The 11,938-nt window shown below is 36.3% G+C and overlaps 1 protein-coding gene across 8 annotated transcripts in view; it reads left to right on the top strand.

Annotated features, from left to right (window-relative positions):
• Window positions 1-11,464, top strand: part of RBBP8 (RB binding protein 8, endonuclease) — a 46,334-nt gene extending 34,870 nt beyond the window's left edge. For all 8 annotated transcript variants that reach the window (XM_034429593.3, XM_087891334.1, XM_087891335.1 and 5 more), the window contains exons 13-19: window positions 556-647; window positions 4,246-4,360; window positions 6,228-6,380; window positions 6,613-6,685; window positions 7,212-7,311; window positions 7,951-8,092; window positions 10,923-11,464. In XM_034429593.3, coding sequence (XP_034285484.2) covers window positions 556-647; window positions 4,246-4,360; window positions 6,228-6,380; window positions 6,613-6,685; window positions 7,212-7,311; window positions 7,951-8,092; window positions 10,923-11,020 — 773 coding nt within the window. In that variant the 3' untranslated portion in view covers window positions 11,021-11,464. The remainder of the gene's footprint in view (window positions 1-555; window positions 648-4,245; window positions 4,361-6,227; window positions 6,381-6,612; window positions 6,686-7,211; window positions 7,312-7,950; window positions 8,093-10,922) is intronic.
• The last annotated feature ends 474 nt before the right edge of the window (window positions 11,465-11,938 follow it).

The raw sequence follows: 11,938 nt of genomic DNA on the forward strand, positions 1-11,938 counted from the left end.
GGTTTTGAATCTAACTCTTTTGCTTGTTTCTTTCGTCTTCTGTTCAATTCTGTTCTGATTCTTGGAGACTGCCCGGACAGGTCCCTGCAATTTTCTTGGCAAGGTTTTTCAGAAATGGTTTGCCATTGCTCCTTCCTAGGACTAAAAAGAAAGTCACCTGTCCAAGGTCACCCACCTGGCTTCATGTCCAAGGCAGGACTAGATATCCCAGTTTCTAGCCTGATTCCTTAACCACTACACCAAACTGGCTCTCTATCATTACTCTCTCTGGTATTGTAAAGTAATGTAATACAATACACTCCTCTGGTATTGTTGCTGTTATTATCATAACCAAAACATGCTTCCAGTTACAGATCTTTCCATGCTATCTTTGTTTCTAGGATCTTCTCTTAATTTACTACTGGCATATTCTCTTGTATAGCTTTTTGTGTTTATGACACCTGAAGTCTGTAATTATACAGGCTACAATTTGTATTTTATATCGGATTACGTAAGTATGGAATTTTGTTACTATAGAACAGTCATTACACTGAAAACTTCTGTTTTCTTTTCCAGATAAAACATCTTTGGAAAATGTGCAGTGGAGTATAGATCCAGGAGCTGACCTTTCTCAATACAAAATGGACGTTACTCTGATTGACACAAAAGTAAGGAATTTTACAGTTTTGCTCATTGAACTCACCTGAATAAATTAGACTCTTGATCTATTAAGAATGAAATAAAACAAAACAGAATAATTTTTTCTTGAAAGTAAAATTTACGCTAAATAAAAAATAATATATATTTAATTATTGGTAATGCAAAGCGTTACAGCTAATCCCTAAACATAACTTTACATTGAAACAATGTTCTTTATGCAATATGCATAGAAACTGTTTCATGTTATTAAAATCTCTAAACATGTATAGGTAATCCTCACTTAATGACCATTCAAAGTTACAATGGACCTCCCAAAAGGGACTTACGACCCAATTCAAAGTTCCAATAGCCCCCCATGTAGTCATGAGACTGCACTTTGGGCTCTCAGTAACTGACCCACATTTATTTGTTTCTTTGTTAAATTTCTTGCCACCCATCTCACTAATACAGTGACTCTGGGCGGCTTACAATATAATAGCAAAGTTTAAAAGTGCTAAAAAAACAATTAAATATAGAATAAAAGATTAAAAGTTAAGAAACAAGTTGAGCCTGGAGGTGAGAACCTTATCTATCCCGTCAGCCACCCTCAGGCTAAGTGGCAGAGCCAAGATTTTAAACTCTTCTGGAAGGCCAGGAGTTGTTGTGGCCTATTAGCCACCGGCCCCTCCAGCAGCTGAATCAGATGAAGAGGAGGTGTGGGAGTCAGGGTCAGCATCAAGGCAACCTGAGAGCTCCAAGGGGGAAGAAGGAATGGAGCTGGCAGAGAGAGAAGCAGAGCCTGGGCCGTCCGCCAGCCCTCAGATGGAGAGTCAACAGCCCCCAGATCTGGAGGTGGCTGATGAAGAGGAGGAACAACTGGGTCCAGTGCCTGATATGCCGATGCGCAGAAGGCAAAGGAGAGGAAAGCAGTGGAAATCCGTGGGCCAATCCTTGGAAGGAAGAGCCACCGCTGCTAGCGAAGCCCCACCCTAGTTCTGGGGATAAAAGGCAGGGGGTGGAGATGAATAGATGTGGCAGACAACTATTCATCTCCCTGCCAGACAGACTTGTTAGCCTGCAGTGAAAGAAAAACTTGCCGGGGCTGCTGGCACACCTAATAAAGGAATCATTGCTTCAACTACAGAGGGCTTGTCGTGTTTGGGGAGCTGGGTCAGAATAGGAGTGTGGGGGCAGATCTCACCTGTGATGAGAGAACACCAGAAAAGGCTATTCATGGACTCCACCAGCTGAATTTTTTTGGCCAATGGGATCTGCAGTAGACTGCTGAACAAGTGGGGCAGGTTAGTCCCATCAGGGTAAGATGATTCCTCAGGTACCCTGGACCCATGCCATAAAAGGCTTTAAAGATGGTTGCCAACAGCTTGAATTGGACCCAGAAGCAAACTGATACCCAATGCAGCTCATATAGTGGTGTCACATGTGCCACCCAAGAGGCCTCCAGAACTGTCCATGCTACTGCATTCTGTATCGGTTGTGGTTTCCAAATACTCTTCAAGGCTAGCCCTATGTAGAGCGTGTTGCGGTAATACAACTGGGAGATGACCATGAGGGACAATGCGCAGAGTCTTACAAACCAGGAAATGGCACAACTGACACATGAAGTTACATGTTTGTGGCATTCTGTGGTCCTGTGACCTCATTTAGGTTGTTTTTTGCTAGACAAATGCGTAATGACCACCACAAAAAAAGGTTGTGAGGTTAAGTCAGTCACATGATGATCCACCTAACTACCAGCATGAATTACAATTGTAATTCTGAGTTACATTCATAAACCAAGGACTACTTGATGATTATCTACCAAGAAAATGTTACTCTAATTTCTCATTCAAAAAGGTTCCTTTAATATATCTTCTCTGTTCTCACCAAAAGTATTATCTTCTTCTTTTTTACTTTCACATTTATCACTTTGGATATTATAATCCATTAAAAATATGAAAAGTTGTGTAAATATTTCTTTAGAAACATTGATACTTTAGAAACTTTCCTTATGAATTTTCATTTATAATCTGCTTGTGATATTTATATGAAAAGACTGAATGTAGGAACTCCTTGTTTTAAAGAATTGTATGAAGAATATCTTCATTCTGACATACCATTAAGAATGTCATCCTTAACTTTAAAAAAAATTAAAGTAATACTGTATCCAAGCATGTTTTTGGCAGCAAACCTTTGCATATCTGTCTTACCTATATAAGTCACCAATATATATGTAATCCTAATCAGACTCTTGGAGGATTACATTCATGTTAAAAGTACTTTGGCTTTTTAAATGAGAAGAGATACTTCAGAATGTTGTTCAATCAATTGCAGATAGGTACAAACTAAACTGTACATGTGTACACAGTATAATTATGGATAAATATTTAAGACATAACCCTAAAGTAGAGAAGTTCAAAATTTAATTTAAACTTCATTTTGTATAATGAAATTGCCTGAAATAATTGGTAGTGCAGTATTATTCCTTTGTTTTTCTGTTTCTTTGAATCGCCATGAAAATATAATTCCATTCCTGTATCAATTCTAAACAAAATTGACATTTAATTTTAATTTAATTTAATTTAATTTCCAATTTATATACCGCCCTTCACCCTGAGGACTCAGGGTGGTGTACAGCCAAGATAAAAAACATAGAATACAGATATTAAAACATTTAAAAATATATATAAATTTTGGCCCGAAAGTTAAAAAATCACAGACTAATTAAAAGAATTTAAAAATTTCTTCTTAAGCCAACCTGGCTTGCTGGAAAAGATGGGTTTTCAGGGAACGACGGAAGGCACTGAGGTCATGGATTCTCCTTATCTCCGGGGGCAACTGATTCCAGAGGGTGGGAGCCCCCACAGAGAAGGCCCTCTCCCTGGGGGCCACCAGCCTATATTGTTTGGCTGATGGCACCCTGAGGAGGCCCTCTCTGTGGGAGCGCACGGGTCGATGGGAGGTCATCGGTAGCAGCAGGCGGTCTCGCAGATAACTAGGCCCTATGCCATGGAGCGCTTTAAAGGTGATAACCAACACCTTGAAGCGCACCCGGAAGACCACCGGGAGCCAGTGCAGCTCACGCAGGAGCAGTGTTATATGGGAGCGCCATGTTGCTCCCATCACTACCCGCGCTGCTGCATTCTGGACCAGCTAGAGCCTCCGGGTGCTCTTCAAGGGGAGCCCCATGTAGAGAGCATTGCAGTAGTCAAGGCGAGAGGTGACGAGGGCATGAGTGACTGTGCACAGGGAATCCCGATTGAGAAAGGGCCGCAACTGATTACTGACATAATTATCTTCATTTATAGAAGTGCTCAATGAAGTTTATCTGTTAGAAACTTCAAATCATGTTATCTGTTAGAAACTCCAAATCATGCTTATACTTATTTAAAATATGAAAAACTCTGTGAATTTCCAAGATTTGATCAGAATTTGCACATTATGCAGCTGCTTTGTATGATGTACCACCAAAAGATTTGGGATTGTTCCCAAAAAGATGGTAAGTATAATATTTGTTTTTAAAATGTTGATTTAGATTTATTGAAAATTTGTAAAAAATTGTAATTGACTTTTAGGAGTGATATTTTAATTTTGCCTATTATAATTATCTTTAATTTTGTTAATTAAAAGGAAGGAACTGAAACAAGAATTGGATCAGAGACCCTGGACATGGACCATACGTACATCAGTGATAGTATTCTATTAAGAATGAAAAAACAAAGACAGAAAGAAGTAAGCAGTCCAGGTAAGTTTATTTTTGTTTATTATATTTTTTATTATTCAAATAGAGGCATTAAGAAGATAGCTCATCTTAATGTACCTTTACTTATGTGGATTTATGACTCTACTCCATAGATGCATCAAAATAGCAGTTGCATCAGGATCACAGTTAATAGGGAATGATGGTAGTGCATGATTAGCCCACTGTGAAAGGATAAACTCATTGCCACAAACAAGCTACATTTGTCCTTCCTTCTTGAGATCCAGAGTTTCAACATTGTGTGGGAAAGAGATTTAAATCAGCTCCATCTTCTATTTCATTGGAGAGTATCCCATTAAACAGATAAGAAACCTAGATATGTATAGGTGTGGTGACAAAGAAGTTGAGTCAGTAAGACTGTAGCGAGAAAAGTCCAAAGCAAGCAACTCAGCGCCAATCCTAGGAAGAAATAGCAACTTTTGGAGCCACCCTTCAGTGGGCAAAGCTAATTGAGACAGAGCCAAAGGATTGGTGGGGAGTGGGGGGAACCTGACCAGAGATTCTGCAAAGAAGCAATAGAAGTAAATTCACTGCATGCAACAACCCAGGTAGAGTTCTATAAGCCAGTTGTTGGAAGACAGGAGCATAAGTGCTGGGTTAGGAGAGATGAGTAACCATATAACACAAGTATATGGAGCAAAAAGGGTTTTCAAGTATAAATGGACTGTGTCTGGCTTCAAGAGCTGAAGGCATGGGGAAAACTTGAAGGCTGAAGGCAACTCCCTTACATCCAAAATACAACCAAAGGAAAGCTGCTTCAGCAGGGATTCTCTTGCTGTCTTTAATAACCATATAGGTTCAGAGCCTAATCTATTTATTGAAAAAGTAAAACCAGAAATTGGGCTGGAAAGTTGACAATCAATGTAATGTCTTTGAATAAGGGCATACAGGGTACTCCTTGTTTACCAACCACTCATTCAGTGACTGTTTAAAGCTGTGATGACACTAAAAAAAAGTGGTCCTGACGACTGGTCTTCAAAGTTCTGGCCATTGTACCACTCCTGCGGTCACATAATCTCAATTCAAGTACTTGGCAACTGGCTTGTACTTATGATGGTTGCACCACTTCATGATCATTATTTGCGCCCTTCCCTGCCAGCTTCCCACAACCACAGTCAATGGGGAATCCAGCAGGAAAAGTTACCAGTCACTCTAGTGAGGCCCCCCAGCCTCCCTGTACTCCCACTGCATCTTCCATTACCTGGCCGCTCTGCGCTTGCCTAGCACTGCAGCATCCATCTCATCCAGTTTGTATGCGGCTTACACCATGCTCCTTCCCTGGACTCCAACTAGTTCCTGCTTACTGACTCACACAATTTAGGATTACAACAGCAACCAGGACTCCCAAGGATTGTCATCACTAAGCAATGTAGTCACAAGATATTGGATCTTATGATTGCATTGCTTAGCAATAGCAGTCCTGATTGCTATCATAACATACAGGATTACCTGTGAATTCTCTCATGCACTATCAGTACACACATTAATTTGGATTTTGAAAAAAAGCATTAGCTTTGACAAACGGAGAATGTGTATGAGATACTAATCTGCCCACATTTTCTTTTGCATCTAGTCTGGTGACATTTAATGCAATTAAAATAGTTTATTTATTCATTTATTTATTTATCACATTTTAAAACTGCCCATCTCCCCCTAACCAATAGTTAAAGCCATCCCTTTAAAATAATGCTACTGGTAGGAGTCTCTTAGAACTAATATATAACTTTCACCCATCTTTTTTAAAGAGGAAAAATCAGATGAGAATGTGTTTATGTTCTACTAAAAACTAATATCTTTAAATTTATTGGGCCTCATGTTTGCTGCTAATACTTATTGTTACTTGTATTTGTAGAAGGAGAAAAAAGAGAAAAGGATACCTTAACAGAAATATTTGATCAGACAACTTATGAAGAATATAAATCCTATTTAGAAGATGACTATCTTCCAGAATGTGACCATAAGAATTCTTCTGAGGAAGAAGGAAAAGAAAAAAACACCATACAAAGTATTTTACTTGTTATTAGACTAGTAATTCACTTTCTGTAGCTGGAGACAATTGCTTTATTTTGAATGCACATAAAAACATTATTTTAAAAAACTAAATTTGATACTCAGAGAAAATGTATTCATTGTTACAAATGGTTATAAATCTAGTTTTCTGTAGTCATATTACTTCAGTTACATTTATAATTATATTCTTTCCAGTATTGTTTATGGCTTAATCTATATGTTTTCAGGGGAAAGAGACAAGCAAAATAAAATGAAGCAGAAGGCTTTTGTGGAAACATGTGATTTTAAAAGTGATGAAAGGTATTTATGAAATCAAGTTTCCTCAGAATATAAATATTAATTAGATTTTTCCTGCAGATGATAATATGACAAAATCAAAGTTTAAGAATTTAATCAGCTTTGAAAATATTCCTAAAAATAATCAAATAAAAAATATAAAATATTTTGAAGGATTATTTTGTAATTTCACACGAATAAAATACCTCTCTAAGAGATATTTTTAATTTTGGGATATCTCTTCCCCAAAGAATACATTCAGTAGTCTGCTCATTTTTGGCTAATATAGGGAAGTCATCAGTAGAATTTTAGTTATTGTAATAATTTCTTTTCCTTTTTTCTTTTCCTTATTTTTGTTGTAGCAAAACAAACAAATAAATATAAAACTGGAAATATATTCAGAAATACTATAACTGCTAGACTGTTGTCATGATTCTGTATTATGTATATTTATATTTAGGGACAAAATTAAAATTTGACAGCAATGGACAGCTTGTGCAATTTTTTAGCAACATAAAGTTTATATCCTTGTTTTTCTCTGCTTACACAGCAGAACAAATCTTGTATTGGATTTTCCTCATATTGAAGTTGTGCGGAAAAAAGAAGAAAGAAGAAAATTACCTGGCCACTCTTGTAAAGAATGTGAAATAGTAAGCATACAGTGGGTCTTTGAGATTTCTCCTCTCCAGGAACTTGGTTCTTGTTACATTTTGGCAAGTGATTGTTAGTGCCTAACTGTTATATTGAAAACAGGAACTTTTTTCACTTGTCCAAATATGTTAAAAAATATGGGCAAAACATCTAAAGCATTTATAAAAAAATAAATGTTCTGTATACATTGTTCTGTATAAACAATCTAAAATTAATTTTTTCATAGATGTATGTTGTAATGTCAGCATGTCATGATACCAAAGTGATAGTGTGAGAGGCAGAAGACTTCTAAATCAAAATAAACAAGACAGGAGAAGTTATGCTTAATTCACTTTTGTCTGGATTAGCACTTCTTTTTTTATTTTTGTTTTCCAAGTTTTAGAAGGAAAGATATGCTACAATATACCATTAAAAATATAAGTATTATACAGGAAGGTTTCCATTGCTTTGAGACTGCTAATTTAGAAAATACCTTAACCCAAAAGTGCAGGATTCATTTGTACCTAAAAATATAATATGCAAACAGTACAAATCAGAGATTCAGAAATATGCAGATGGGTGTTAAATATTGTTGGGTATCCATGTTTTTACTGCTAAAATATTCCCCTTCATACTTATTTCTAATTATTGTATCTTAGTATTATGCAGGTTTGCCAGAAGAAGAGAGAGAAAAAAAACTAGCTACCTGTTCTAGACATCGATCTCGTTACATTCCTCCTGAAACACCAGAAAATTTCTGGGAAGTTGGATTCCCTTCCACACAAATGTGTGTTGAAAGAGGTAATTATATAAAGCAATATTATACAAAAATGGAAGAATAAGTTTTGTTTCCAGACGTTAATATAAGAATCTGAATAGAAACAACGAAAGGTGGTTGCTTCTCAGTTTCTTGGTCACAGAAAATGGAAGTCACAGAAATGGGTTAACTGAACTTCTCCTATAGGTAGAAAGCAGAACTTCTTCCTATTCCAAGATAACCTCCCAATTTTAATCTTTAGTTCTGACCTTTAGAAAGGACCATTCAGTGAAATGCAGTTCCCTAAATAATATCCCTGCTAAGTAATATACAAACCAAATGCCATCTGGAAAACAAAGAGACTGTGAGAAAGCAGTAAAATCTGGGTGAATAATCCATGAATACAAAGACTTCTCAGATTATTTTGGCAAACAGAGAAGCTAATAGCTCCTTACAGATCAGGAGATCACATGGAATCCTCAGCTCCATGACAAATGAGGCCCCAGATAGCACCAATTGCAGTGACTGACAGCCAGTAGTTATGCATGGCAGACCAGGAGGCTTCTTGGCATCTTCCTCTCACATCTGAATGAAACAATGGGCAGCAGTAATTATGACAACCAGGAAAAACTTTTTGTGTGGCATCCACTGGGCTGACTCTTACACAGGCTAAACACCAGGTAGGCCTTTGGCAATCATTCTCTGAAGACCAAGAAGTCATAAGGTTGGAAAGATAGAAGAGCAGTACTCGTTTACTCCAGACTAGCATGAGCAGACAGATCTCCCCCAGTTTTATTAAAAGAATGCAGGAAGAGAACCAAAGAATTACTGTTCTAGCAGTATATCAAAAGAGGGATGTGTGAACTCCAAGAGAGGAGCAAGGGAAATGCATACCTGCATATCTAAGCTCATGTCTTAATGGTTGCTCAGGGTTTTTTTTTGGAAGAACCTGTGAAAAAATAGGCCATCATAAAATCCAGATGATTTAAAGATGTCTAAACACCACTGAAGCAGATTTGTTGCAAATTAAGAGTGAGGGTCACTATGCATAATTATTACATCAGATTTTCCCAGCCCAGGGCTTTCACACATAGTATCTTACTCTACCTTCAAGCAGCTCCCATCAGCTCTGCACAAAGAATGAATGGAGCAAACACTGAAGCAAACCAAAAAAGAACAGGGCCTTAAGAAGCAGGACCATAGCTATTCCTTCCATCATTGTCTGAGTTTTGGTAATAGAGACATATGACCGCCCAGAAGTTGTGACAGAGTCCAAATACCTAAGAGAGGGCATTAAAAACTAGCCAGAAAACAGAGCTCATGATAGACTTGTCTGTGGATCTTTTACAAACAGATCTATGACTTACAGTGTGGTGGCACAATGGGGCTATGCTCAAGCACTCTGAAGTGATTCACCAATTGTGGGGGGGTTCCTATGGTGCCCTTTCCCTTTCTGGGAAATCTATTGCAAATAAAACGAAAGCTTTGCTTACACGGAGGACATACAAAAGAAAACTCTCATCATCATCTCCTTCTGGAGACTACACCCCATCTTTTTTCAGGCAGGAAAAAAGGAAGAACCACTGGAAGTCTGTGGGCATTTCATCACAAATTTAACTCCAAAAACAAGGATAATTCTGTTCCAATACAATGGAACAATGATGACTAGCTCACTGGTCATTTTACAATGATGACCAGCTCACTGGCTGCCTTTTGAAAGTAGGTAATCTGAAGGAAGTATTTCCTGCCTGAACATCGTTTCAATTAGAGGCAGGGAGAGTAGGAAATCTGATGGACAGAAAGAATGTTTTTCCATTTGCCCAAAGGCAGTTTGACTGAGTCACTCTGCACAATCATGGTGTCTAAGCAGGTTAGTGTATTTTGGTTTTGCCCATTGTTGGTTATGAATAGGACTTAGTGGACAGGAAACACTGCATTTTCATTTGTTTCATAGTTTATATGACATAGTTATTTGAAACAATTATGCTACCTAATAATTGCTATTTAGAGATAAAGGTCAACCATAAGCTACAACAACAAATGATATGCCTACTGATCGCAGTGAATTTTATCTATAATCTTTTACAGTGTCTTAATAGGATATCAGTAATCTTCATTATAGTAATAATAATAACCATTTTTTATCATTTAGTTTTTGAATATTCACATTCTTTTGGCAATCCTTAACTTAAACCTATTGGTGAAACCAGCATTAGATCCCTATTACAGAGGCACAGCAGAATCAGAAAGTTGATAATTTATCTACAGTATAGAAACTTAGTAAATCCATGTATAAAGTAAAAATTGCATGAGCAATTTCCCCATTTAAAATTCAGTTTTCAATACACCATGCTGTAGAAAGCAAACTTTATTAAATTTCTTAGAAAGTCTACAGAAAATGTGCCATAAAATTTCTATTTGCACATAGAAAGTTACCTTTACATCTCAAAATATGTATTGTCTCATAACAGTTATTAAGAAGCTTATAAATTGACACATCCTACTCACTTCATAGCTGTGAATAGTGTTTTTCAATATAAGTTCTGAATGAAAGTCAAAACACATTTATCCTAGTCTTTTAAATCAAACTTTTAAAATATTGTAAATTAATACAATTTTTATCTGAGAAATTATTTTAATTAACTTTTATAATCTTAACAAAGATAGTATATTATTTTTATTTTGTATGTGTATGAGAACTTTGACTTAATTTACTAATTTTTCAATATAAAACTGTATTATGTAATTGGGATTTTAATAAATATTTTTATTATTATTATATATTGAAATTGGCAGAAATTCATGTCACTACAATTTAATCATGTTTTTTTACCAAAACCATAGTATAAACATTTGTTGTCTTTATTTTTTTAGGTTATATAAAAGAAGAGTTTGCTCCCTGTCCTCGTCCCAAAAGAAGGCAGCCTTATAACGTGATGTTTTCTCCAAAAGGCAAAGAACAAAAAACATAAGTGGGGAATGATTTTTAAAACTAGCAATTTTTGTTTCAATTCATATTTATAATCAGTTGAAATATAAATAATAAAGAGACCTGGGAACTGTCTTGTTGTATTTGAAAATGACAGCCTCTTAATGCAACTATTTAATGTAAAGAAGATATATATTTGTAGATACATTTTTGTGTCTTGAATGATTTTGCACCTTGTGTGTATTTCTGATCTTTTGGAGGTCTACATTTAGCTCCCTGCAATTAAGCTTGGTATAAGTTAGTATGATTTCTTTGGGCCAAGCAAAGTTGCATTTCCTTATTTCAGGTTTAGAATAGTTCCATGAACTTTAGATGGAACCTTGTAGGGTGCTTCTATTTTGCACTTGATAATTTAAATAAAGTGTAACCATTTGTTTTTTTGTAATACTTTTTTGAAAAAGTATAATAAAGTGTACTTTCTTAATTACGACTTTTTACATTAGTTTCATTTATCACATCTTTTATTCTATGCATACCCGTCTGGAATCTGTAAAAGCTTATAGAATTTTTTGGCAAGAACCCTTATGTGTTTGACTTTGCATGGTACTCCCAGAATCCTTGCAGTTTCTTTTGATCACTACAGTAATTGCCTGTTTTTTCTTGAAACATATTTGTTCCTATAGAATTTTTCTTTTTTCAAACGTATTCTACTTTATCATAATTTATTTTATTTACTTTGTATCAGCTGTGCTACATGTAACAGAATTTAGGATGCAAATCACCTTGAAGGCTCAATTTTGCAAATGCTAATTTGTGATGGCAAATCTCCCACATATACCCAGTCTTGGCCACAATCTTTACCTATTTTGCCTTAGCAAAGAATACAGAGCAGTCTATTGTTGGCACTGCCAAGTCTTTCTCACCTCCATCCAGAATCCCTAATCTGTTTCTTGCATTCAGA

The sequence above is a fragment of the Pantherophis guttatus genome, chromosome 3 (assembly GCF_059756535.1).
Source record: "Pantherophis guttatus breed Tessera chromosome 3, ASM5975653v1, whole genome shotgun sequence".
Classification (NCBI taxonomy): Eukaryota; Metazoa; Chordata; class Lepidosauria; order Squamata; family Colubridae; genus Pantherophis; species Pantherophis guttatus.